Source organism: Panthera tigris, chromosome B3 (assembly GCF_018350195.1).
Source record: "Panthera tigris isolate Pti1 chromosome B3, P.tigris_Pti1_mat1.1, whole genome shotgun sequence".
Classification (NCBI taxonomy): domain Eukaryota; kingdom Metazoa; phylum Chordata; class Mammalia; order Carnivora; family Felidae; genus Panthera; species Panthera tigris.
This window is the reverse complement of record NC_056665.1, coordinates 50,525,764-50,548,789: the sequence shown is the minus strand read 5'-3', so window position 1 is coordinate 50,548,789 and position 23,026 is coordinate 50,525,764. Positions and strand designations below refer to the sequence as shown.

General features: G+C 36.7%; 1 protein-coding gene across 1 annotated transcript in view; it reads right to left on the bottom strand.

Annotated features, from left to right (window-relative positions):
* The window catches only part of WDR72 (WD repeat domain 72), a 202,648-nt gene extending 184,203 nt beyond the window's left edge, over positions 1–18,445 (bottom strand). Inside the window, exons 1-8 of the mRNA XM_007081860.3 lie at positions 18,293–18,445; positions 14,087–14,193; positions 7,914–7,992; positions 6,640–6,814; positions 5,890–5,966; positions 4,700–4,819; positions 3,706–3,851; positions 3,227–3,323 (exon numbers count right to left, since the gene is read on the bottom strand). Of these exons, the coding sequence (XP_007081922.1) occupies positions 3,227–3,323; positions 3,706–3,851; positions 4,700–4,819; positions 5,890–5,966; positions 6,640–6,814; positions 7,914–7,992; positions 14,087–14,193; positions 18,293–18,445 (954 nt within the window). The remainder of the gene's footprint in view (positions 1–3,226; positions 3,324–3,705; positions 3,852–4,699; positions 4,820–5,889; positions 5,967–6,639; positions 6,815–7,913; positions 7,993–14,086; positions 14,194–18,292) is intronic.
* Positions 18,446–23,026: the final 4,581 nt, after the last annotated feature.

The window sequence follows — 23,026 nt, the reverse complement described above, 5'->3', positions numbered from 1 at the left end:
ACCTCCGCCCTCATCCTTTGCAGTATCCCTCTCTGATTCTGCTATTCACTTGGACACTCCCCTCAGAGCCCCTTACCATATGAACTCTGATTTGTCACCACAGTACCCAGGGTGTATCACAAGGAACACCTGCCCTACAGGAGGTAATAAAATAGCCCTTAAGAGTGAATTCTCAGGGCACCTGTGTAGCTCAATTGGTTAAGTGTCTCTTGATTGTGGTTCAGGTCCTGATCTCACAGTTCATGGGACTGAACCCCACATCAGGCTCTGTGCTGACAGCATGGAGCCTGTTTGGGATCCTCCCTCTCCCTCTCTCCCTGCCCCTCCCCTGCTCGCTCTCTCTTTCTCTCTCTCAAAATAAATTAAGCATTAAAAAAACAAACCAAAAAAAAAAAACCAAAACAAAACAAAAAACAAAAAACCCCAGCAAATTCTCTTGAGTTAACTGCCTGGGTTCAACTCCTGGTTTTAGCACATACTAACTCTATTAAAAGCACCAATTACTTGATTTAGACAATTTACTTAACCTCTCTGTGTCTCATTTTCCCTAAATGTGAAAGAAGGCCAGTAAAAACACCTACTCTATAGGATTGCTGTCAGGATTAATGAATTGATAAAGGTGAGGTGCTTAGAATGGTGCCCTGCATTTGGCACATACTCAGTACCTCTGAACCATTCTTATTATCCACTTTTCGGAACAACTGAGAAACTTGCTCCAAAGTTCCAACTGCCAGACTTGGGCCAAACTGCCCAGGTTCAAATCCTAGGAATTAACCTTTCTGAACATGATTTGCAAAGTGAGGCCATGGTGGGAATGCATGTAAATGGAGGAGTGTGTATATTTGATAATAACAAGGACTAAAAAAAAAAATTACTGATCAGCATCATCGTTATTACTCTTAGTTCATGCACCCAAATTCCTTACATGCAATCCTCAGGCTACCTCTGCCTCAACTACCCCTTAACTCAGCACTGCAGAGTTACTCCACAGCTAAGACTCTGAAAGCCAGTACCTTATCTCAACAACCAGGACCCCTGCCACAGGCCTCAGTGATCATCAGCTGTCATTAGAACATTGGGAGACTCTCACGAAGCTACTGAAAGGAAGGGCGAGTCTCATTTTGCTACTACAACTCCATCAGCAGATATATTCCGAACATCACAAATGGTAACTGTGGGAACATGTTACTGTTACACACTGAGATTTATGTCTATTGGTGCCATTCCAAAAGAAGAGTCTACTTAATACTACATATTTATAGAATACCCTTTTCTAAGCTCCTTGTACTTATCAAACTTATCTCCCACCCCATCAAAATGTTACCTTCTAACTTCAGGAGAGATTAAGAAATCTTATAGTTAGTGAATATTGGCGATGTTTTGAATAAGGAAAATAATGTCAGACTTTAACTTCTGGCTGGACAAAGGGCAAGCAAGAGTGTGAGGATGGGTAGACCGGCTTCTTTAAGTTTCCGATTATTCTATTCATATTTCACTGGCTTCCTAGTATTTCCCACGTTTAAGATAAATAACTGTCGTTGTCTAAACAAGAATTGTTGTGGGGCATCTGGGTGGCTCAGTCAGTTAAGCAGCCAACTCCAGCTCAGGTCATGATCTCGTGGTTCGTGAGTTTGAGCCCTGCGTCAGGCTTTGTGCTGACAGCTTGGAGCCTGCTTCAGATTTTCTCTCTCTCTCTCCCCTTCCCTCAATAGCATGTGTCCTCTTTCTCTCTCTCAAAAATAAACTTAAAAAAAAAGAATATTTAAAAATTATTGATAGAAGATCCATAGATCTATGTCTTCATATTTTGAGGAACAAAATAAGGTAGCTTTCCCTAAGGTTAGTATTTTTTTTTTAAGTTAATTTATAATTGCTGTGTTTTTCTTCAGCACCAATATGTGCAATCGACTAGAAGATCTTAAAGGATACTACCTACATTTTAGCTTTTGGGAAAAACTGCTTTATAAAAAGTGCATTCTGGTGCTAAAGGAAAGAATGGGCAGGCAGGTCCTTTACAAAATAACTAAAAATGCTTTTCTAAGTAAGCCACACTACTGCTCTTATAATCAACAGTGAAGCAAGACTCCATTGCCACTCACAGATGACTTTAGAAATAGTGTTTGATGCCACAATTCTGAAGTTTGCCTGTGCCCCAGTGGCACTTAGAGTTCTAATTTTGGGATGGCAGTTTTTTAATCAAGTTTTTGCAACAAAACCCTGTAGATATGTTAAAGGGACAATTACAGAACTATAGGTTCTCCAGTGGCTAAGCTGCCAAATTAAGCAAACCATCAGTCCGTAAAAAATAACGTTTCCTTGGTTGACACGTCAGTAATCCAAAGTCCTTATTCTCCATGAAATACCTCCTTGGATAATTAACTGATGACTAAGTCCACAGGTTAACAATCATAACAGCAAGAACAAACCTCACTTTGGTTAGCACTACTAAAATAAAACAACTTTAAATGATCAGACTTCATAGAGTGTAAAGATAAAATTCAGTCAAGTAAAAACACACAATTATATCCTCAAGTCTGCCAGGACTCATAATTATACTTGTTTTACCAAGAAAATTTATTCAGAAGAATAGCTAAACATATGCGAAAACGATAATATTGAGTTAAAAAAAAAGCAGGATATAAACCATTTGATAAAATTTAAAAACTGGAGTAGACACATCAAAATGTTAATAACTTCGTATCAAATCATTTTTCCAAAGGGTCAGTGAACAATGTGTATGTGTGGCAAGGTGGGGGGTGGGGCGAGAGAGTGAGAGAGAATTAATATGGCAAAATGTTGACAATTGGTAGATGAGTGGAGGTAGATGATGGAGGGTAGATGAGTGATCATTGTACACTTCTTGAAACTTTTTAAATATTTGAAAATTTTCCCATTAAAATAAGTAAATACATAAAAAATATTCCTTGTGAATATTTATGGTGGCAAAATTATGAATTTTACTTCCTCCACTTTTAACTTTTAATTTTAATTTTTCTATAACGAATATATATCATTTAGTTACTCCAGCTTTAAAATATATATTTTTCGAAGGCAAAGTTTTCTCTTCAGTACCCATTAACAATTAGATTTGATTTTCTCGTTGACAACTTCATGTGATTCTTCCATTCAATTTTTTCAAGTCTGATTCTCTGTTACAGACAAAGCAACACTTATCTAAGACGCAGAGTGAAGCAGCTTTGAGGCAGTCACTCTCTCCTTGCATTACCTTATTTTCCTGCACAGAAGTAGAGCACAGTAAATGAGGATAAATGGTCTCTTTAAGCACTCTTCCATCAGCAGGGTATATGCTTTTTGAAAGCCCACTGCATGGTGAAAAATAAAAAGCAGAGTTGAGAACTTTGAGGTTCTTTATTCGTTTTTTTCCTCCTCCCACTTTCAAAAGCCGGATGGTACCATTCAAGTTTCTAAACTCTAGTTAGAAATTGTTGGGTTAATAATTACAAGTGACTTTTTGAAAACCCAGCACCAGCTGTACAAGTTATACATGGTTAATCTCATTCCTTCATCCCCTGCTGTTTCATACAAAGGCTGAAGCCTCCCAAGCCCAGAGTAAATCTTCTAGTGCCAAAGTTGTTTTGTTCTGGTTTTTGATCATGGGCAGCATGCAGGGATTTTTCCATAATAAACCTCCCAAAGTTCATTTTCTACCTGAATGTTTTGTATGCCGCTCCCATCTGAGCCCACCTGTTCAGCAGCTGATAGATAAAACTGTGACCATCTTCTGTCCAGATGATGATTCTGTGAGCAGCAAGCACCTCTCCCCCAGCAAAAAACTGCCCACTTCTGCTAACTTCGGTCCGCAGAAGGGAAAAATCACAATAGTCATAAACCTAAAATACAAAATTAATGATGTACATTAACAAAAGCTTCTAATCTAATCTGTCAATGAGATGAAAGATAAATTATGCTTATCAAGACTATTTAGATGGCAGTGTTAATGCAACAATATATTAAATATTAATAACAGGATACACTGTACTCATGTGCCAAGATAATTTTTTACTAGTACTTATTTTTTTCATTTATCCTAAGGTAGATTTAATGAATAAACTTTATACCATTCCAGAATGTGCCCATTAAGCACAGAGGCCAAAAATCCCAAAATTTATATGTTATTTTATTCCTTCTATATGGTAGTCCAACTTCAACTTTTAAAAATTTGTTACACAAAAAGTTTACACAGCAGAAACCTTTTGATACACTATATATTTTATATTTTTGTTCAAAAATATGGTATCAAACATAAGTTAGATAATGTAGTTTTGTTAGCTGGGCCAGTTATATGAAACATTAAAGAAAAAGGGATGCTATCAAATGATAATAACTTAGCTCTTCTTTCTTGATGGAGAGATCAGTGAATATACTCATAAGAAAGTATATTCTCTAAAAATGAATATAGCAACTATGCAGAAAAGGACAAAGCCTATAAATAAAATCAATGTATGTAGATGAAAGGGTTTAGTTTGCTTTTTAATTTTAAAGTTCAGGCATCAAATTTTTAAAGTAATCCAGAGATAAATGCTCATTATTGTTATGGTATGTTACTAATAAAATTGGGATCTACTTTATATATATAATATCCTGAGAAGCAAAACAGCTGAGTGCAGGGAGAGGAAAATTGATACAAATGGGTCATAAAAGACAACTAATTCAATTTATCGTGTCATTTTTATAATACCTTCCAACATTTAGAAAATACCACCAATAAAAGTCTCTCCGTGTATGTGCAAAATCGTATTGCCCGGCAGTTCAGGGAGTCGAGAAATTTGGATTCCTTCTCGTAGACATCTTGTTTTTCCTTCAGAAGGAATGAGAACACTTTAGTGCTGGTTCTAGGTAATTTATACATGACTTGCTCTGCTGTACACCTGAAGTAGATCAGACCATTTTTATAAAAAACAAAAAACAACTACCCCAGTTTCCTTTTGAGTTCCCTGAACTAAGAAATCACTTCACAAAAGAAACCATGAACAGGAAACCCACTTGGCTTAAAGGATTCCTCATATATAATCATTCCTACAAGCATTCTGTGGGGCACTGTGCTGGATGCTGAGAATGTAAAGATAGGAATAAGTTTCTCATTTTCAGATGTGGTGGAAAGACAAAACAAAAAAAGTAACATATTAAAAAAAAAAAACAAAAAACTACAGTACCTTCACTGATAAAAAAGAAAAATGAATAAGTACTTTGAAAAAACAAAAGCATGGCCAGCACAGAACATCTAGAATACCATATTCACAGTAAGTTTCTGATGATGCTGGTGTGTGTTTCTTGGGCTCATTATGGCAACACAATTCCTAGGCTTCCTCTAGGAATTTCCAAGAAGTTCCAAAGGAGAGCTCAGAGCATGGGGCAGCTGAAACAATTTTATCATCAGCATATAGAATATGACTGTTTTTTTGTCCACCACTTCAAATTGTAGCCTGATGCAGGAACAGGTGAATATACTAGACTCCCAGTGCATGTGACCCCAGCTGTTCACAGTCATCTTCCTGCTACTGCTCACATACACTCAGAAGAAAGGGGGTCTTTCTGCTGTAAGGGTCAGAAAGATATTCTTCTATGATGGACTTTATTTTTATTAAAATGTAATCAATATGTGTGTGTGTGTGTGTGTGTGTGTGTGTGTGTGTACACGCACGTGCCCATAAAAACATTTGTATATGCCCTGAGAACAGGTTGGAAGGATACAGTCTAATTGTTATCAATTAGAGGAGTGATGGGGGGAGTACACAGAGGTAAAATTTATATACTTCTACATTATTTGAACTCTTAACAATGAGCAGGTAACACCTTTATAATTAATTTTAAAACACCAATAAATATGCTTGAAATTGGAGAATAAAGAATAGAGTTTCACAAACCAACCTGAATGCTGTTGATAGATGAAGAGAGATCCCATACTTTGAGCTCACCAGCTACTGATACCACCAAGAGAGAATCTTCTGTAAAAACAATAAAGGTCACATAAAAGTTGACCACTGTTATAAGTGGTTGCTGTAGAGACCATTTCACAGTCATTTAAGGATTATATAGGGTTACGTAGGTGGAACATATTCAACTTTAGCGTTATTTTTCTGATAAAAAATAAACATTTTAGATCACATTTTAAGTGTGTTTCAAAATTTCAAAATGACCCCCATGTAATAGAGAGCCACTAAATAGAGAGCCACTAAAAGCAGAGCCACGTTGCAAATGATTATGTTGTCAACATTACATCTTCTTATTTCAGAAATAAGTAAGGAGCCAACCTTCCCTCATTACAGAAATCGAATTATCTTCTTTACTACATCCAGAAGACACAGCAAAGCAAAAGTTCCAAGCGTCTTGCTAATCCACCACAAATGCCTGCTTGTCACTCCTGAAATGTACCGATGAACTGGGTCATGGAAACATGGTCTCCTCTTTTCATTTCATCTTGACCTCTTGCTGACTTTCTAACGACTTGAACCATTGGCTTGGGTGTTCTCAGTTTTTTGATTTGGCTTAGAGAACTATCCCCACCAACAGGTAAACATAAAGAAGTATTCTGAGCTCTTGCCCAGTAGCTCAACAAATAGTTCAAAAGTGATCTTTTTATATGCATTCTCTTAGTGTTCTATAAGACCCAACTATTACCTTGAATTCTCATGGAGTGTACAATGCACAGGCAGTTGATCCAATCAGGAGACTGAGATGATATAAAAGTGTGAATAACAGCCAAACTTTTAGCATCGATGATAAGAACATCTTGATATTCTCCACAACACAAAAGCCAGCCTTCCCCTGTCATCCGGAAGGAGCAGTGGTAATACTATGGAAATGGAATTCAAAGCAAGAGTTGAATTATCACTAGCAATTAACAGAATTTGGGCTATGGTGAAGACTCCTCTGATTTTAGTTTTATCATCTATTCAATGAAGGTATTTACTTGAATGAATAGCAAGTTAAATTTCTTTTAGTTCAATGATTCCACATTGCTAAAGTATTGATTTGGGGCTTGAGTCTCCTTTGTATTTCAGTATTTTTCCTGAGAAAGGGGGATCTTTTTAGGAAGAATGAATCTTATTCCAATCATAGAAAGTTCACAATTGTTTTATTTCTAGAATGCTATGTAGAAATAGACAACAACAAAAATCAGGTTCTTCTGGCAACATTGCTTCATGTTAATAAGAAATAAACACATTTGAAGAGTGTGTGAGGAATTCTAGTGCCAAGTAAGTTTTGAGAACAGCTTTTATCAAAGATTGAGTAACACATTCTACTCCAGACAGACTCTCTCACTATTAAGATTTTGGCACCAGAAAGGAGTTTGTGAATATTGCAGTGCAAGTCCTCAATGCTAAAAGCAATGAGTAAAACATTAAAAAACACTGTCAGCACCATTGGTATAATGCAACTGCCTTACCTGTATGCTGGGAGTCCATCTACCAAAAGGTAAAATCTCTTTTAAATACTGGGAAATAAAGGTATCGCTATACCTTTTGCTCTCTTTTCCTAAATAAGAAATTCAGAAATTAAGAACCTATCCACCTAAAAATAGTTAAAATTAAAGACAAGAAAACCTTTTTTGCTTTTATAAAATAATTTGTCATTAAAACCGAATCTTTCTACATGTGTATCTGTGTGTGTGTGGAGTGTAACTAAGAAAAAAAAACTGTCTTTCAAATGTATCTATGTTGGAAAGACACAAAAATAAAGGAAGAATCAGGAAAACAATTCTTGAATAGTTAACTTTGGGGGGAAAATGCCAAAATAACAGATGATAACTGACAGTGTTCTATTTCAGGGACAAAAGAAAAATTAAAGAAAAGAATATCCCCCCAAAGACATTTCTTTAAATGTGTGCCTAGAAAATGCTCTGAAGGAATTGCAGAATCCAGAAATGTTCTGAAGGGACTGAATGTACTTACACAGATTGCAGTGTGCCTGTAAGGAAGCGTGGCCTTCTCCACACGCTGTCCGTTCGTGACATTCCAAACACACATCTCCCTAGCAGAGATAACTTGGTATTATTCTCTGTCATTTCCAGTCAATTGGCTGAAATAATTTTTGTGCCACCAAGTTTTTCTGTAGTGCTGCACTTAAATGCAACCTGATCGTTTATGTGGCTTTTTGTTACAGATTACTGAGCAAGAAAATGTTGTGGTCATTAGCAGGGATGACATACTGTATCTGTGTCTTTTTGTTTGGGTAATTACACCCTGCCGCCAGCCTACAGACCTTACCTTAGCACCAACCTGACCTAAAACAAATTGTGTGGATACAGCTATCACAGTCTGTTAGAGTGACAGTACAACAATCTTTCCATGGAAACTGCATCCTCTTGAAAATGGTTTATTTCACTGAACTTAAACTACATATTCTGAAAAGCATAACGCATCAAGGGCTGCATCTTCTGGAGCCGAAGTATCATTTTTATAAAAATAAACAGTGCCACCAAGAGGCTATATTTGGTCTATAATTGATAATGGTTTATTTCTTTGCTTATCCTGAAATGCTGAAATCACACTTGCTGCTGCATGTTTAGAAAATTCTAATTGTTTACAAAACTCTGACTTGGTTGCATATATGTTACAAAGATGTACATACCATTAGCAAACACAGTGATAAAATGCATCCAAGTATAGGGCAATTTAAATCTATGTGATTTCAGTTCACAAAAACCAGAATGGCTGTTTTAGAGTTGTTTGGTAATATTCTTCAGTTTTCACACTTCCAACACATAAGCAAAACTTTCCATGAAAAAATTAAGGATAGCTTTATTAGCTCTAAGGGAGAAGCTGCTATTAAGAAGCAAAAGATACGAATTAATCGTAGTAAATGCTAGATGCATTTGGTGTTTGCCAGCCTTTTTGTTTTTCTGGCCAAACACTGGAAATCAATCTTTAAATCAGTGGTTCTCTACCTGGGGCGATTTTGTCTCCCAAAGGACATCCAACAATGATAGGAGATTTTTGGTTGTCACAACCAGGAACACACTACTGGCATCTAGTGGGGAAAGGCCAGGAATGCTGCTAAATATCCAGCAATGCACAGGAGGGCCCCACAACAAAGAATTCTCCCGGTGCTCCAAAATGTCCTTAGTACCGAGGCTGAGAAATCATGTTCTAGATATAAAAACAAAATATTCATAGTTTTTTCTCTCTGTTTATATCCAAACGTATTCCAAAAAGGATTTGAGGCAATATGAAAACTCACGTAACTCAATAAAACAAAGGGAAAATGTGCACACACGTGTGTGTGTGTGTGTGTGTGTGTGTGTGTGAAATAAAACTAGGAAAAAAGGTAGAAATTGAAATAATATATCTCAAAGGTAAAAAAAAAGTGTCAAAGATAAAAATAAATAGAACTTTAAGTCACTATTAATATAAAAGTTTAGCTTCATAAGGAATTGGAGTTTATTAACATGGTTCTCAACTCTAGCTGTACATCGCCTGTGCATATTTCAAAAATTATCCATAGAGATTCTAATTCCATGGCTCTGTGTTGGAGTCCCCACATGTAGGTTTTGCAAAGCTCCTGGTCATTAATTTGTTTCTAGATAAGGCTATCTCTAAACCAGTGGTTCTCAACTGGCTATACATGAGAGTTATCAGGGAACTTTTTAAAAATACTGGGGCTAGGACCCAGACATCAAGCCATGCTAATAAAATCCCATTTTCCAAGGTTGGAGCCTGTATCAGTAAAAGCTCTCTCTGTGATACCAATGTTTCTCTTGGATTCTAATGTTTTCCCTATTTGTTTGCTTATCATCTTATTTTCTATCTTAAAGTAAGAAAATATATATATATACAAAAATACCACAAAGCAAAAATTGACTCTTATGCTTAGCAGTTCTTTTTAAGAAAAGAAAGCAAATGTGTTGTGTTTCAAAAATAGCATTGACATTTTAGCTGGAACAGTACAAGTTACATATTTAATAAGAACACAGGAAAATTAACTGTTAAAATGTACATTCTTCTTTTCCTTTTGAAATACTGTTACCAAAGTTTCTACATAGATTAAATCATCTTCAATTAAAAAGGAAGCTTAACTCAAAAAAATTGTTTAACAATTGCCAAAATTTTTAAATTTTTGATTTTTTAAATTTCAGTTAAAAGAGGAACACAGAGGAAAGTATCTGCAACATATAAAATTAGAAAATTGTTAAATTCCCACTGATTTCCTTAAGAAAAGCCCCCCCTTTTTACTCAATCTGTATCTCTACCTCAGCAGCTCAATAAAAATTCATCCGGTGATAAGCAGATCAGTCACCACTCTTATATCCACTTTTCTACTTTCAGAAATAGACTATTTTCTTTGGTCCATGCTTATTCTTATATTTATTTGCCTATAAAGTTGTTATGATTATAATTTTAATAAAACATCTAGAGGGAGAGGAGATAAACATGGTTTGCCATCTTGAATCCAAGTCCCTTATGTTCTTCAAACTCTCTTTTATCTTCCATTATACTTTTTTTTTTATTTTTATTTTTTAATGTTTTTATTTATTTTTGAGACAGAGAGAGACAGAGCATGAACGGGGGAGGGGCAGAGAGAGAGGGAGACACAGAATCGGAAGCAGGCTCCAGGCTCTGAGCCATCAGCCCAGAGCCTGATGCGGGGCTCAAACTCACAGACTGCAAGATTGTGACCTGAGCTGAAGTCGGACGCCTAACCGACTGAGCCACCCAGGCGCCCCTTCCATTATACTTTTAGGGTTTCATTGGCATTCTCAGGTTCCATTCTGCTTCTGGAATGCTAGTTTCCCTTAGTTTTGTCTTAGGCTTTCTTACCATCTCACATTTCGCACTCTCTCTGGGTGAATTATCTATTCCCATCACTTCAGGTAGCACCCATATGATGTTGGAATCCCAGACCAATTCACTGAGCTCTACATTTCCATACACAACTGGCTATTAGATGTCTCTACCTAAATGACTTGCAAGACTTCACACTCTTCATATTCACAATGAAGCAAAACATCTGCCTGCCTTAGTTTTCTATTCTCAGTGAATGGTATCATCACCAATGAGTTTCCCAAGTTATTCTTGACATCACACTTTCTCTCACTGCCCCCATGTTCAGTACTCACTATACCAGATGTGTTCTCTGAACAAGCAGCATCAGCATTGTCCAGGAAACGTGTTAGAAATGCAAGCTCTTGAACCTTAGCCTGGACCTACTGAACCCATATCTCTGGAAGTGGGGCCAGAAGTCTGTTATTTAAACCAGCTCTGTAAGTGGTCCTACTGCAAGCTCAGGTTGGAGAAGCACTTCCCTGGAAGACTCTAAGACTGGGTACTTGCCCAACTTTCTTACTTCTCGCTTGTGATTAAAAGTTTTTTTAATAAGTAATAACCCCCTTTATCAATGCCAAGGCTTTTTTTGCCTTAAGGTTTTATTAACTACATGTATTTATTAACACAAAATATTTACATAGCAAATATCAACATTTTGGTCATTATTCATCTGGTAAATCTTTTTTCCATCCATTTACTTTTAACCTTTCTATGTCCTTATGCTGTTTTTGTCTTTTAAATTGTATGACCATCTATGTGATTTAACTAGAGGGCTCGGTCTCAATTGAGATTATGGTTTTAGTCAGATTTATCTCAACTATGTTATTCTGTGCTTTCTATTTGCCCCATTTATTTTGTCTCCTTTGGATTAAATAACATTATTTTTCTTTTCCAAATTGGAAGTTCTGTATTCTATTTCTTTTATTTTGATTTCTTCTATCTGTTCTTTTAGCAGCTACCCTGGAAATATGTACATCTAGCTTTTTTTTTTTTTTTTTTTGTACATCTAGCTTAAAGCCTAAAGTTATTCAACATCTTTACCCACCTATAGAACAAGAACATGTGGAATCTGATCACTACACTATCCTATGTGATTGTTGACTAGAATTGACATATTTATAGATTGTGTGTATATATGGCGGTGGGGGTTGGGAGGTATATATAAACATTATTGTCTTCTAATCTATATTTATTTGCATTTTCTGAAACGTTGCTGGTTTTGTTCAATATTCCTTCTTACATCTCAGCTCTTCTGTATGAAATCATTGTTTTTCTTACTGAAGAATGTCATTTACAATTCTGGTGCTTATAGAGGGTCTATGGGCAGTGAACATTCTTAGTATTTGTCTTAAGTACTTACTTAAATAGTTAGCATTATATTAATACTTATTAATACTTAGATACTTAAGTACTAATTACTTAAATACTTACTAAATGCTTAACATTTGTCTAAAATACCTATTGTGACCTTATTTTTTTAAAAGACATTTTCGCTAGAGATACAATTCTAAGTTGGCAGATATTTTCCTCTCAGCTTTTTGAAGATATTTCATTGCTGTCTAGTTTCCATTTTACTGTTGAGAAGTCAGCTTAATTACATTCCTTTATAAATCTGCTTTTTCCCACTAACTCCTTTCAGGATTTTCTTTTTCTCTGGCATTCTCTGGCATTGTCTGTTTCAACATCAGGCCTCCAGGTATCTATTTCCTTTCATGTATCCTGGGATTCATTGGGATTCCTGAATCTTAGGATTTATGCCTATTGATGACATCATACTTTGGGGGAAAAATGAAATACTGAGTCAAAGCAATTTTGTGCCCCTTTGATCAACTTGGAAGCAGAAATGCTAAGTCCACAGTCATTCCCAAGTCTACTCAAAGCAAAAGTCATTGTTTGGGGCATAATGGACCAAGCCTAGTAAACTAATAACTTCCAGCAGATTAAACCAAGATTTGCTAAGTATGCAATAGCTGAAATATAGATACTGCCTAAAAAGTATCTCATAGATGCAGGCTAAGTTTTGCATCTTGAAGGAACAGAATTCTAGAAAATTCAAATCATCTTGGAAAAGAAAGACCAAACCAGACTCTTTGGCTCTTTAATAATCATATTTGCAGGGTCATACAGCTAAATTCATCTATCATCAAGAATATGCCCATTAACCTTAGTTTCTTTTTTGGAGCTAGACTACTGTGGGCAAAAACCTCAAGCTGGAACTCAATTACTTTCCAGAGCTATTTCTCATTTAGCTATTAATTTTCTCAATTCTCCAAGTAGACTCAGAAAAATAAAAAATTGCCATCTCCCAAATTCTCTAGACTGGGAATGGGAGTCCTAGCATATGAAAGCTACTAGCAATTGTTAAAAAAAGAATGTACCAGTGCATTTCACTTTAGCCTCATCCAAAGTTCAATCTCTCTAGGTTTAACAATTATGTCTTTGCTATAAGCTATGAGAACAGCTTTGCTATCTGTTTCACTAGCATTTTGTTAAACTATTAAGTTTCTACAAGGTGGACACTCATTATTCTTTTCGTTCTCAGAGCCATGTAATTTCTTCTCAGATTAAAAACAAAAAGGAGGGGTTCTCTTGTTTCAGCCTGTAATCCAATCCCTGATTCACAAATGCATGCTGAATTGATTCTGCATTCCTGAGTTTACTTTGGCAAATAACTCTTCAGCTGAGCCCAGTAGATCTTCCATCAGTGAGGCTTTTCTCTTACAGCTTAGTTCTATTTCATTGGAATAAAGCTTGCTTCCATGAAACTGCACCCAAATCACAGTCTATTTCCCCTTTTTCCCATCATCCCACTTACCACTGAGTCCTCTCTTCTGTTTCTTCTATAATGATATCAGACGAGTGTATTACATAAGGAGTATAACTATTGAGTTGTTGTACAAACCTATGAAGGCTTGGATAGTTTGCTTAAGAGCTCAAAGTGAGTTACAACTTGAAAAAAGACAAGCACCCAGACTTTTCCGTTTTCAGATTCTATAACAGGTGGCATTTACCAGTATCTTTTACACAGGGAGGCTGCCACAAGGCCTGATACACAAGTTGGGGTGTTTATTCTGATCTTAATCCGGAAAAAAAAAGAGTATTAAATTGGGAAACATAGTACTGATCACATTCCTTGGGATCATCACACAAATTACCATTCAAGATCAAAATTTTCCTATATGTAAAAGGAACATGATAATCACTAAGATTTCCTTCAACTCCCAAATTCTGTACCCCATTAATTGGTTTTAAAAAGGTAGAGAGAATACAGATGGTTACAAAGTTGCACACATCTTACATACCCATTTTCAGCAGCACTAACGACATAGGGCTGTTTAGAGAAGTCCCTCGCTTTTGCCAAACATGTTACAGAAGCCGAATGACCAAACAGAAGTTCTTTAGCTGAAATCTGAAAATGATCAGGGTAAGCTTTTAAACAGTTGTAAACTTCTTAAGAATATAAACATCATTTTATGTGGCTATTCATAATTCTGATTAGAAAATCCTGTTATATTATGTTTTTGCTCTACATACGTTTTAGGAAAACTGATTTATGCCACATGGAAATCCACAGAATAAAAAAAATCTATTTTTTAATGTTTATTTATTTTTGAGAAAGAGAGAGAGAGAGAGAGAGAGCACAATTGGGGTTGGCGCAGTGAGAGAGGGAGACACAGAATCTGAAGCAGGCTCCAGGCTCTGAGCTGTCAGCACAGAGACCCATCTGGGGCCTAAACCCATGAACTGTGAGATCATGACCTGAGCCTAAGTTGGCACTCAACCAACTGAGCCACCCAGGCACCCCTAAAAAAATATCCAGATACAGGAATTGTGTTGTACACATTTTTTGGTTTTTGTTTTCGGTTTTATATCCATCTTGACAACTAAACAATCACCAGACCTGTTTTACAACATCTAGGTTTTGAATACAAGTAAGTCATTGTTGATGTTTATTATGTACAAAATGTGCCTCAAATGATAGCAGCATGTTAATGCGCAAATTTCAGAATGCAGAAATGAGTTTACAAAATAATACAAAGAAAACATTACCCTTTTTGTAATCATTATAACCTTACTGTAACCTTATGTGGCTTCTTGCCTCAGAAATAAAAACTAATAAAAACTAATTTTTCCACATTAAAAGTCAGATTTTAACTAAGCTCTTATTTAAAAACACCGATTTTTAAACATGAGTTTAAAAATATGGCATTGAAGGCTAATTCTTCCATTATCTCATGTGTGAAAGATGTCCAGTGCTCTTTGTTTTTATAAAACAAGATTGTGAAAATCAAATTACAAAACAGAAAACATGCAAGATCCCTTCAAATGGAGAAGAGGTTGTCAGTAGGGACTAAAAATTTAATTTGAATGACTAGAAAATTTGTAATAAAACTTGTCCTATGGGTAATAATCTATTTCCAAATTAATTCATATTCATTATGCTTTTTCTGAACTATGTAAACATATCCATAGATGATAACCAAATCATATCAATGAGTACAAATTATTTCAAAACACAGTTGTTCTCTGCCTTCATCTTATTTCTATCATAATCAGCAATACTTCTCTAAAAGATGTTAGATTAAATTTCTAAAGATGTTAGATTAAAGTTTTGTGGTTGGTTAGAACCATTTAAAACCCAAGTTCTTATTCCACCTTTTTCCTGGGAAATCCAGAAGGTCCCATCTCAGAAAATAACATACTGTCTTTCCCCATCATCACATTTGAGAACACATACCCCCAGGCATTTAACACCTTTCCATATATTACAGGCCAAATTAAGCAATGAATCAGGGCAAATCAAGGACATTCCCTCTCCTAGAGAAAATCCACTATGAATAAAACAGCATAAAGGAATTCCATTGCTTTGCATACGGAGTCCTCATTCTGCTACTAACTCCCACATGTAGTTGAATAAGCTCTGACTCTTCAGTATAATCTCTTCATTTTATCATATTCTGGAACTGCTGTGAGGAATAACAACAACAACAAAAATCCACCATCATACCTGCTCATTGTCATGATGAAATCCACGGCCCCTTTACTTCCATTCATGGGCTCTACCTGTATGAAGCGTTGCCAACCCCGCCCAATGCCAAGAGCTTCCAATAGCACAAATGGGAACACACAACTTGCTGAGCATCCACCATATCCAGGCACTAGTGCAACTATGAACAGGGTCTCATCCCCCATTTCACAGATGAAGAAATCAAGGCTCAATGAATATGTCATTTGTTTGACATCAAAGTTGGTAAATATCAGAACTAGAACCTGATCAATCTCTCCATTCTCTCCCTATACACAATATTGCTACTCTTCAGTTTGTCATTGTTGTGTTTCCTTCTGAGTATTAAATAGGAAGAAAAATAGAACACAGCAACACTCAGGGAATATATCTGGAAGGATGTTCAACTCACCTTTCTCTATGCTTAAAAGTGTTAAAAATACCAGAAAACACAAGTGAAGTAGTTCTTAGCATGAAACCTTGGAGAAGCTCCTCATTGGGAGACCCCATGAAGAGGTCTTTGGGAGTCTGACCCTGAGCTTGGGATGCATGTGTTGAGAAGCCCAGGACAGGGAGGTACTTATTCTCTAGCTTCCCGGTACCCTACAGTCCCACCACCCATGGACAGGGAAAAACTGAGATGTGTTTCTAATCCCCTAGTAAATACTTGGATGCTCCAAGATGTCCAAAACTTAAATCACCTCCTTTCCCTTCCTGTTCCTATTCTCTAATCATCTCTATTCCTTATACAAATACAGGATACCATCACACCACCAGTCCCACCCACCACTCAAACCCCAAATCTATAAGGTAACCTTGACTGTTCCTGCACATTTACCCACACTCCAATCATTTGCTCAGTTCCTCCCATTCTTTCTTCTTAGTATCTTCCCAGTTTTCATCTCCTTTTCTTCCCCTCTGTCACTGACTTTGTTCATACTCAAAAACTTTCTTGCCTAAATTAACGTAGAGGCTCCTACCACAGTCACTGTCCTTTATCTCTTCTCCCTCTGCCGTCAGTATGCCCTTGACATTAATACCAAATGATAGTCTAAATCACAAATATAATAATATAGTATTATGTCATCTTCTTGCATAAATCATCTCAAAATCCCTTAATTTTGCCACTGCTTTTAATTAGCACATGGTGTTCTTGCTAGTTAATTTTTTTAAATATAAATCCCTCAGCCCTCAAGGTACTCAGAGTACCTTGTATTATCACATAAATGCACAGCATTAGCCAATATTCTTCCTTTGCTGCACTGCAGCCCCTTTGATGGCCAGCACCAAGTCTTCTCGTTCGTGTTTGAACCGAGGTACACAGCGTACTGCCTAACTTATATGTAGTCAATAAATGCATGTTGAATAAATGCTGAATAAATACAAGGAGCGTATGTAAAAAGATACAAATGCTAGGATTCCAAATTTCTTAAGCTTATTGCATCCTACCTATTATATAACACAACTACTCCAGCCAGAAACCACTATACTGAAATATTAAAAAGAGTAGCAAGACATTTGAAGCCATTTAGAAGTGTGAGTTTAAACTCTAAGAGATAATACATGTGGTGGGCCACTTTTTTCAAAGCTCAACTGTTGCAATAAGACCAGTTCCTTCTTTCTAGGATGTTCATAAACATTGAGCTGAGCTGCTCTGCTATGCAGTTCTTGGCAGTCCTGCAGTGTAACTCTTCTGTGATGGGAGATGTTAATTAATTACACTATAAAATAGAATTACAATTAATTGTTAATTTAGGTTTTAAAGTGACAAACTTTAAAGGCTAAAAATAGTCTTTGATCTTTAAAAGGCTTCTTAATGAGGGCAGTATACTTTAAGTACATCATTAGTTTAAATGTTCAAATTGGGTCTAGAGGCTGCTAGCACTAAGCAAATATCTATTCCAATATGTTAAATGTTTATGACTTGGGACAGGGACAATTAATTGCCAATCAATGGGCCAAAACCTAGGTGAGGTCAGGTTCTGAGATAGGAAGACGACAATAGTAAAGTGGATTTAGAGCTTTTTGATGTGATCTTTAAAAATCACATGCAAGCAGAGACTAAAAGAATAGCAAGAAGGCCAAACTGACAGAAACACCCAGATAATTAAGATATTACTCATTTAGTTAATAGCGGTTTTCAAGGGTGCCCTTTGTTTAGATTAACGAGCCATAATTTTTAGAATTATACTTATATGTCTGTAGTTCAGTTACTTAAACATATAATTCAGGATGTAAAATGGTAACACTCAGCACAGCTTCAAGGGTGATAACACTTAGCTGGTAGCTAAGATTAGCAATATTCATAATAAAATTTTCAAATAGGATCTTGATCCATCATATAGTACTTCATTTTCTCCAAATTCAGAAGTAAAACCAATTTATTACTTCAGTAATCACCTACTTAACAATCATGCAAAACGTCCACTGTCATTGCAGGAAGAATCAAATTGTGTTTATATTGGGAGTGCTTTCTGTTTCAATGTTAATCACTTTCACTAACCTTTAGTTCAGGTGAGAGATTCCAGAGACAGAGCTGACCTTCTTGACTTCCAGTCACAATGGTTTGCTGGTCATCAGTGATCATGATGGCAGTGATGCTGTGCGGAGGGGCCTTCTTCCCCCAGAGCGCCACTGCCTGCAGGGAGCACCTCATGCTGACAGAATCTTGAACAAACAGAGAAGGGAAGTGGACACAGTCATCATTCAAAAATTTGGGAAGACTGATCATGTCACAAAGTGAACTCACCATGATCTAAACTCTGGGATGTATTCTCCCAGAGATGGGGAAAAGGGTGCTTCCCTGTCAATTAGAGGAGAAGGCACTCATTAGGCATTGAAATTACCATGCTCAGTATTAATCCATCAAAGAGACATGACTTTTATCCCAATTTGTGACTTTATTTATTTATTTTTTTAAAGTAGGATCCACGCCCAGCAAGGAGCCCAGTGCAGGGCTCAAACTCACAACCCTGAAATTAAGACCTGAAAGCCAAGATCAAGCGTCAGCCTTCTAACCAGCTGAGCCACCCAGGTGCCCTTCAGTTAGTAACTATTAATGCAGACAAAGAGAAGGATAGGAATAATCTACCCACTCCACACACAGCTCTGACTATGGGTGATCCTGACTTGCTCCAAAGCCCAGCTAGGCCTCTTAAGAAGAATAGAGCTGGCTACACACTATAATATGAAGACAGCTTTGCATACTTTTTCCCCCAAAACGTCATCACTTCACCTAAGTAACAAATATCTGAACTTTGTAATTAAGAAGTAAATCTTTCCTATAAAAAACAGTCTTTTCTAGTCTTCAAAGATTCATGCATGATTGTCCTGATTTCTGTCATATTCATGTTCTGTTTTTAGTTCACTTATTTTTGTATTTGATATCTTTCTCAATAAGAATTTTCATGAAATTACTACCTTCATGTACAAGTTACAAGGGTTAAGATGAATAAGCAATTATCAAAAAAAGCTTGCCTGTATATCCCCCCAAATGATCTCAAATATCACCTAGGGATATGTGCATTACTGTTTGTGCCACACTGAGTTAAATGTTTCCCCCAAATAGGCATTCTTTTCTGAAATAACAAATAATTTGGTGATTAATCATGCTATAAGTCTTTAGAGTAGATTAGTATGTTTCCTCTTATGACTTCATAGTATCTAACTAGTCTTATTAAAAATGTCAAAGATAAGAGAGGGAAAAAGATGCCAAACTTACTTCCCACATTTGGCTTAAGAAAGTTAACAAAATGAAAAACCTTCTGTCCTGCAGGGCTTCTGGTACTGAAGCATAAACAGGACAAGTGCCAATATAAGTTATTAAAATTTATGGTACATATTCTTTGTAATGTTTAATTACACATAGGCTCACACACATATAAACAGGGGTATGCACTACACTATGAACACAAATTCAATGTAGGCAGTGCTTAACCCATAAACTGGTTCCTTTCAAAAATTTACTTATAGTTCAGCTGTTTGGAATTCAATACCTACTTCCTGATGGTTCACTTTTTAGGTCCGTACACAAGTGGCCTGTACTATTCTTACCACAGGCCCCAGGGACCATGAAACTAAGATTTCTATGCGAAATATCTGGAACTTTGTAATTCAGACTACCAGAACCACACATATTAATAACATTACTAAGCTAACCAAAGAGTTCTGATTTCAATAACACTGTAATCTGAACTTGGACTTCTGCTTCAAACACAGAGAAAGAATGTTCTCTCTCTCTCTTTCTGTGTGTGTGTGTGTGTGTGTGTGTGTGTGTGTGTGTGTGTACATGTGTTTGTGTGTTTTAATTGTTGCTTAATAGTCATGCTTTTAAATAAGTCTAGGAAATTCCAGGCATTACAAGTCTAAGAAAAACCTGAAATGAGAGCTGAGTCTGTACATGGATCTGTTGGCTAGATGTTTAAGTGTTAATCCCCACTTAAGGGCAAGAAGCCCTTCCTTGCTCAATGAAATGGAATCTAAAATAACTCCAACACTACTCAGAAAGATAAGGAAGCTGATTTCCAAAACTCCCAAGAAAAACATGCCAAACCTGAACCACAAAATAGGTTTAATAAAAAATATCATGACATACATATAATGCCAGAATCCCCACGTGCAGAAACCCATGTAAAAAAGTGTCCTCAGGTCAAAGGTACCAGTGGGAAGCCTTTCAAAAACACTACACACTTATTAGACAATCTCAAAACTTAAAAAACATCAGGCCAAGTATTAAGAATGTAGAAGAACCGAACACATACACTGCTGTTAGAAATGTACAGTGGAAAATAGTTTGATAGTTTTTTTGTTTTACAAAGTGAAATGTGCTTACTACATGACCCAGTCAATTCATCCCTAGGTCTCACCCAAAAAGAAAAAAAAAAAGCAAGTATTTATACAAAGACTGCGACCAAGTAGGATTCTATTTGTAATAGCTAAAAACTGGAAACAACTGAAATGTCCACCATGGGATGAATGGATAAACAAATTATGGGATAGCCACACAACAGAATACTATTCAGCAAAAAAAGGCATGAACTCTTAATCAGCACAACACAGATGAAACTGAAAATAATTATATTGAGTGAAAATAGTAGCTAAAAAGAATAAATACGGTATGACTCCATTTCTATAAAATTCTAGAAAATTCAAATTAATCCAGGACAACAGAAAGCAGGTCAGTGGTTGCCTATGGACAGGAGAAAGGGACCGGGATTAAAGAGTTTGCAAAGAAGAATGAAGAAACTTCTGAGGATGGTAGACATGCATTATTTTGACTGTAGTGATTGTCTCATGAATGAACACATTATGTTAAAACATATACAATTGTACATTTTCAATACATATACATAGACATATAAATATACTGCATGTCTGTTACACTTTAATAAAACTATTTTTTAAAAAAGAAAGCATTTTAAAAGATACTTCACAACCACACTCCCAATTAAAAATTACAAAACATTCAAGAAAATAATACACCATAAGTAAACAGAAAGATCAGTACACCAGGAACTAATACTAACAGAAAAATATAAAATTTATTGCAAAAGAAGAACAAATGTATTAAGTTATTTTAAACTATTAAAGAGACAAAAGAAGAAATTTAAAACCCTAGGAAAAAAGACAGCCTACAAAAAAATAAACAGGTAGAATTTTAAAACAAACAGATACTACTTCTAGAAATAAAACATAATCATTGGACTATAACAAATGTCAAGAGAATAAATCAAAATAGACTCAAGTGAAGAGAGAATCAATGGACTTAAAGATAATTCTCAAAAAATTACCCAGAGGAAAAAAAAGGCAAGGAGTAGTAAAGAAAGAGAACGTTGAATGAAAGAAATCAGGGAGGTAAGATCAAACAGAGATATTAAGAGGTATAGATAACACAATGAAAACACCCAACATTTATCTAATATAAGCTCCAAAAAAAGGTAGAACCCTTTCTCTTCCTGGCTAGTTCACTCCTAAAACCACTGGACAGAGAAAACTTGAGTGGAGTGTCAGAGCTCATATAGGGTGAGGAGGGCATCTGAGAACACATGGAATTGGAGCCCAGGAAGGATAAGTAAGATGCTCAAACACGGGGCAGGTCTGTGTGAGATGCACAACCCAAGCAGAGTGAAGAGGGACAGTGTGTGCAAGGCTGTCTCATACTGGGTGTTGGGGCCTGAGCAAGAAGGAAAGAGTTGACACTGTGAGGATGATGAAGGAAGTGGCCCTGATATGGGGTTCAGAAACCTGGGTAAGGTGAGAAGGGTATTTGTACTGAAGGCAGATCCAGTGAGGAGTGCTAAAACCCAAGCAGGATGATGTGGTTTTCATGCTTGGTAAGGAGGTACTGGCACAGGGGAGTCAGAGGCTGGACAGGGTGATGTGAACTTCCATTTACAGGGATGGCCTGGCCTAGAGTGCAGGAGCCCAGGGAGGCTAAGGAAGGCAGGCATGCTGGGGGAGGTTCAACATGTCTTGGCTGTATGAGAAGGAGCACTACCAGAAAGTGTAACCAGACACAGGGAATACAGTGGCTGAGCAGAGTATTCACATCTGGGGTTAGCAGACAGATCCTCCAGGGGTGATGAAGCCATCTAGTGATCAGGAGGACATCCGCACAGAAAGCAAGGCAGCAGCATTTACAGAAGATTGGTTACATTCAGAGTAATTGAGCAAATAATGAATATGTTAATAAGATAACAGGAACCAGGTTTCTTATTACCAGAAAAGAGAGTTGGAAGTAGAAAAGGAAGAAAACTGGAACACTCTCTGTGATGTTGCAATGGAATCAGAGGTTTTGGTATGAAGACATGCACCACACGTACACACTTCCCATCTCTGTTCCCCAAGGGCCGAGGAGCAGCAACAACTCCCACAGCAACAACTCACTTAGCATCTTCTAAATACTATTCTTTTTTTTTCCTTTTTAAAGTTTATTTATTTATTTTGAGAGAGGGAGAGAGAGAGAGAGAGAATGCAAGAGTGGGGCAGTGGCAGAGAGAGAGAGAGGGTGGGAGAGACTCCCATTCAGGGTCGAACTCAGGAAGAGTGAGATCATGACCTGACTGGAATTCAAGAGTCTGATGCTTAACCAACAGAGCCATCCAGGCACCCCCTCAATATGAATCTTTACTAAAAGGAGCTGGGTTTCTTGGGAAATTGGTTGATTCCAGGTGTAGAACAGGGAAAATCCAAAATGATACTGGCATATATTATTGTTGAGAGCAAGGAAGTGCTCAGA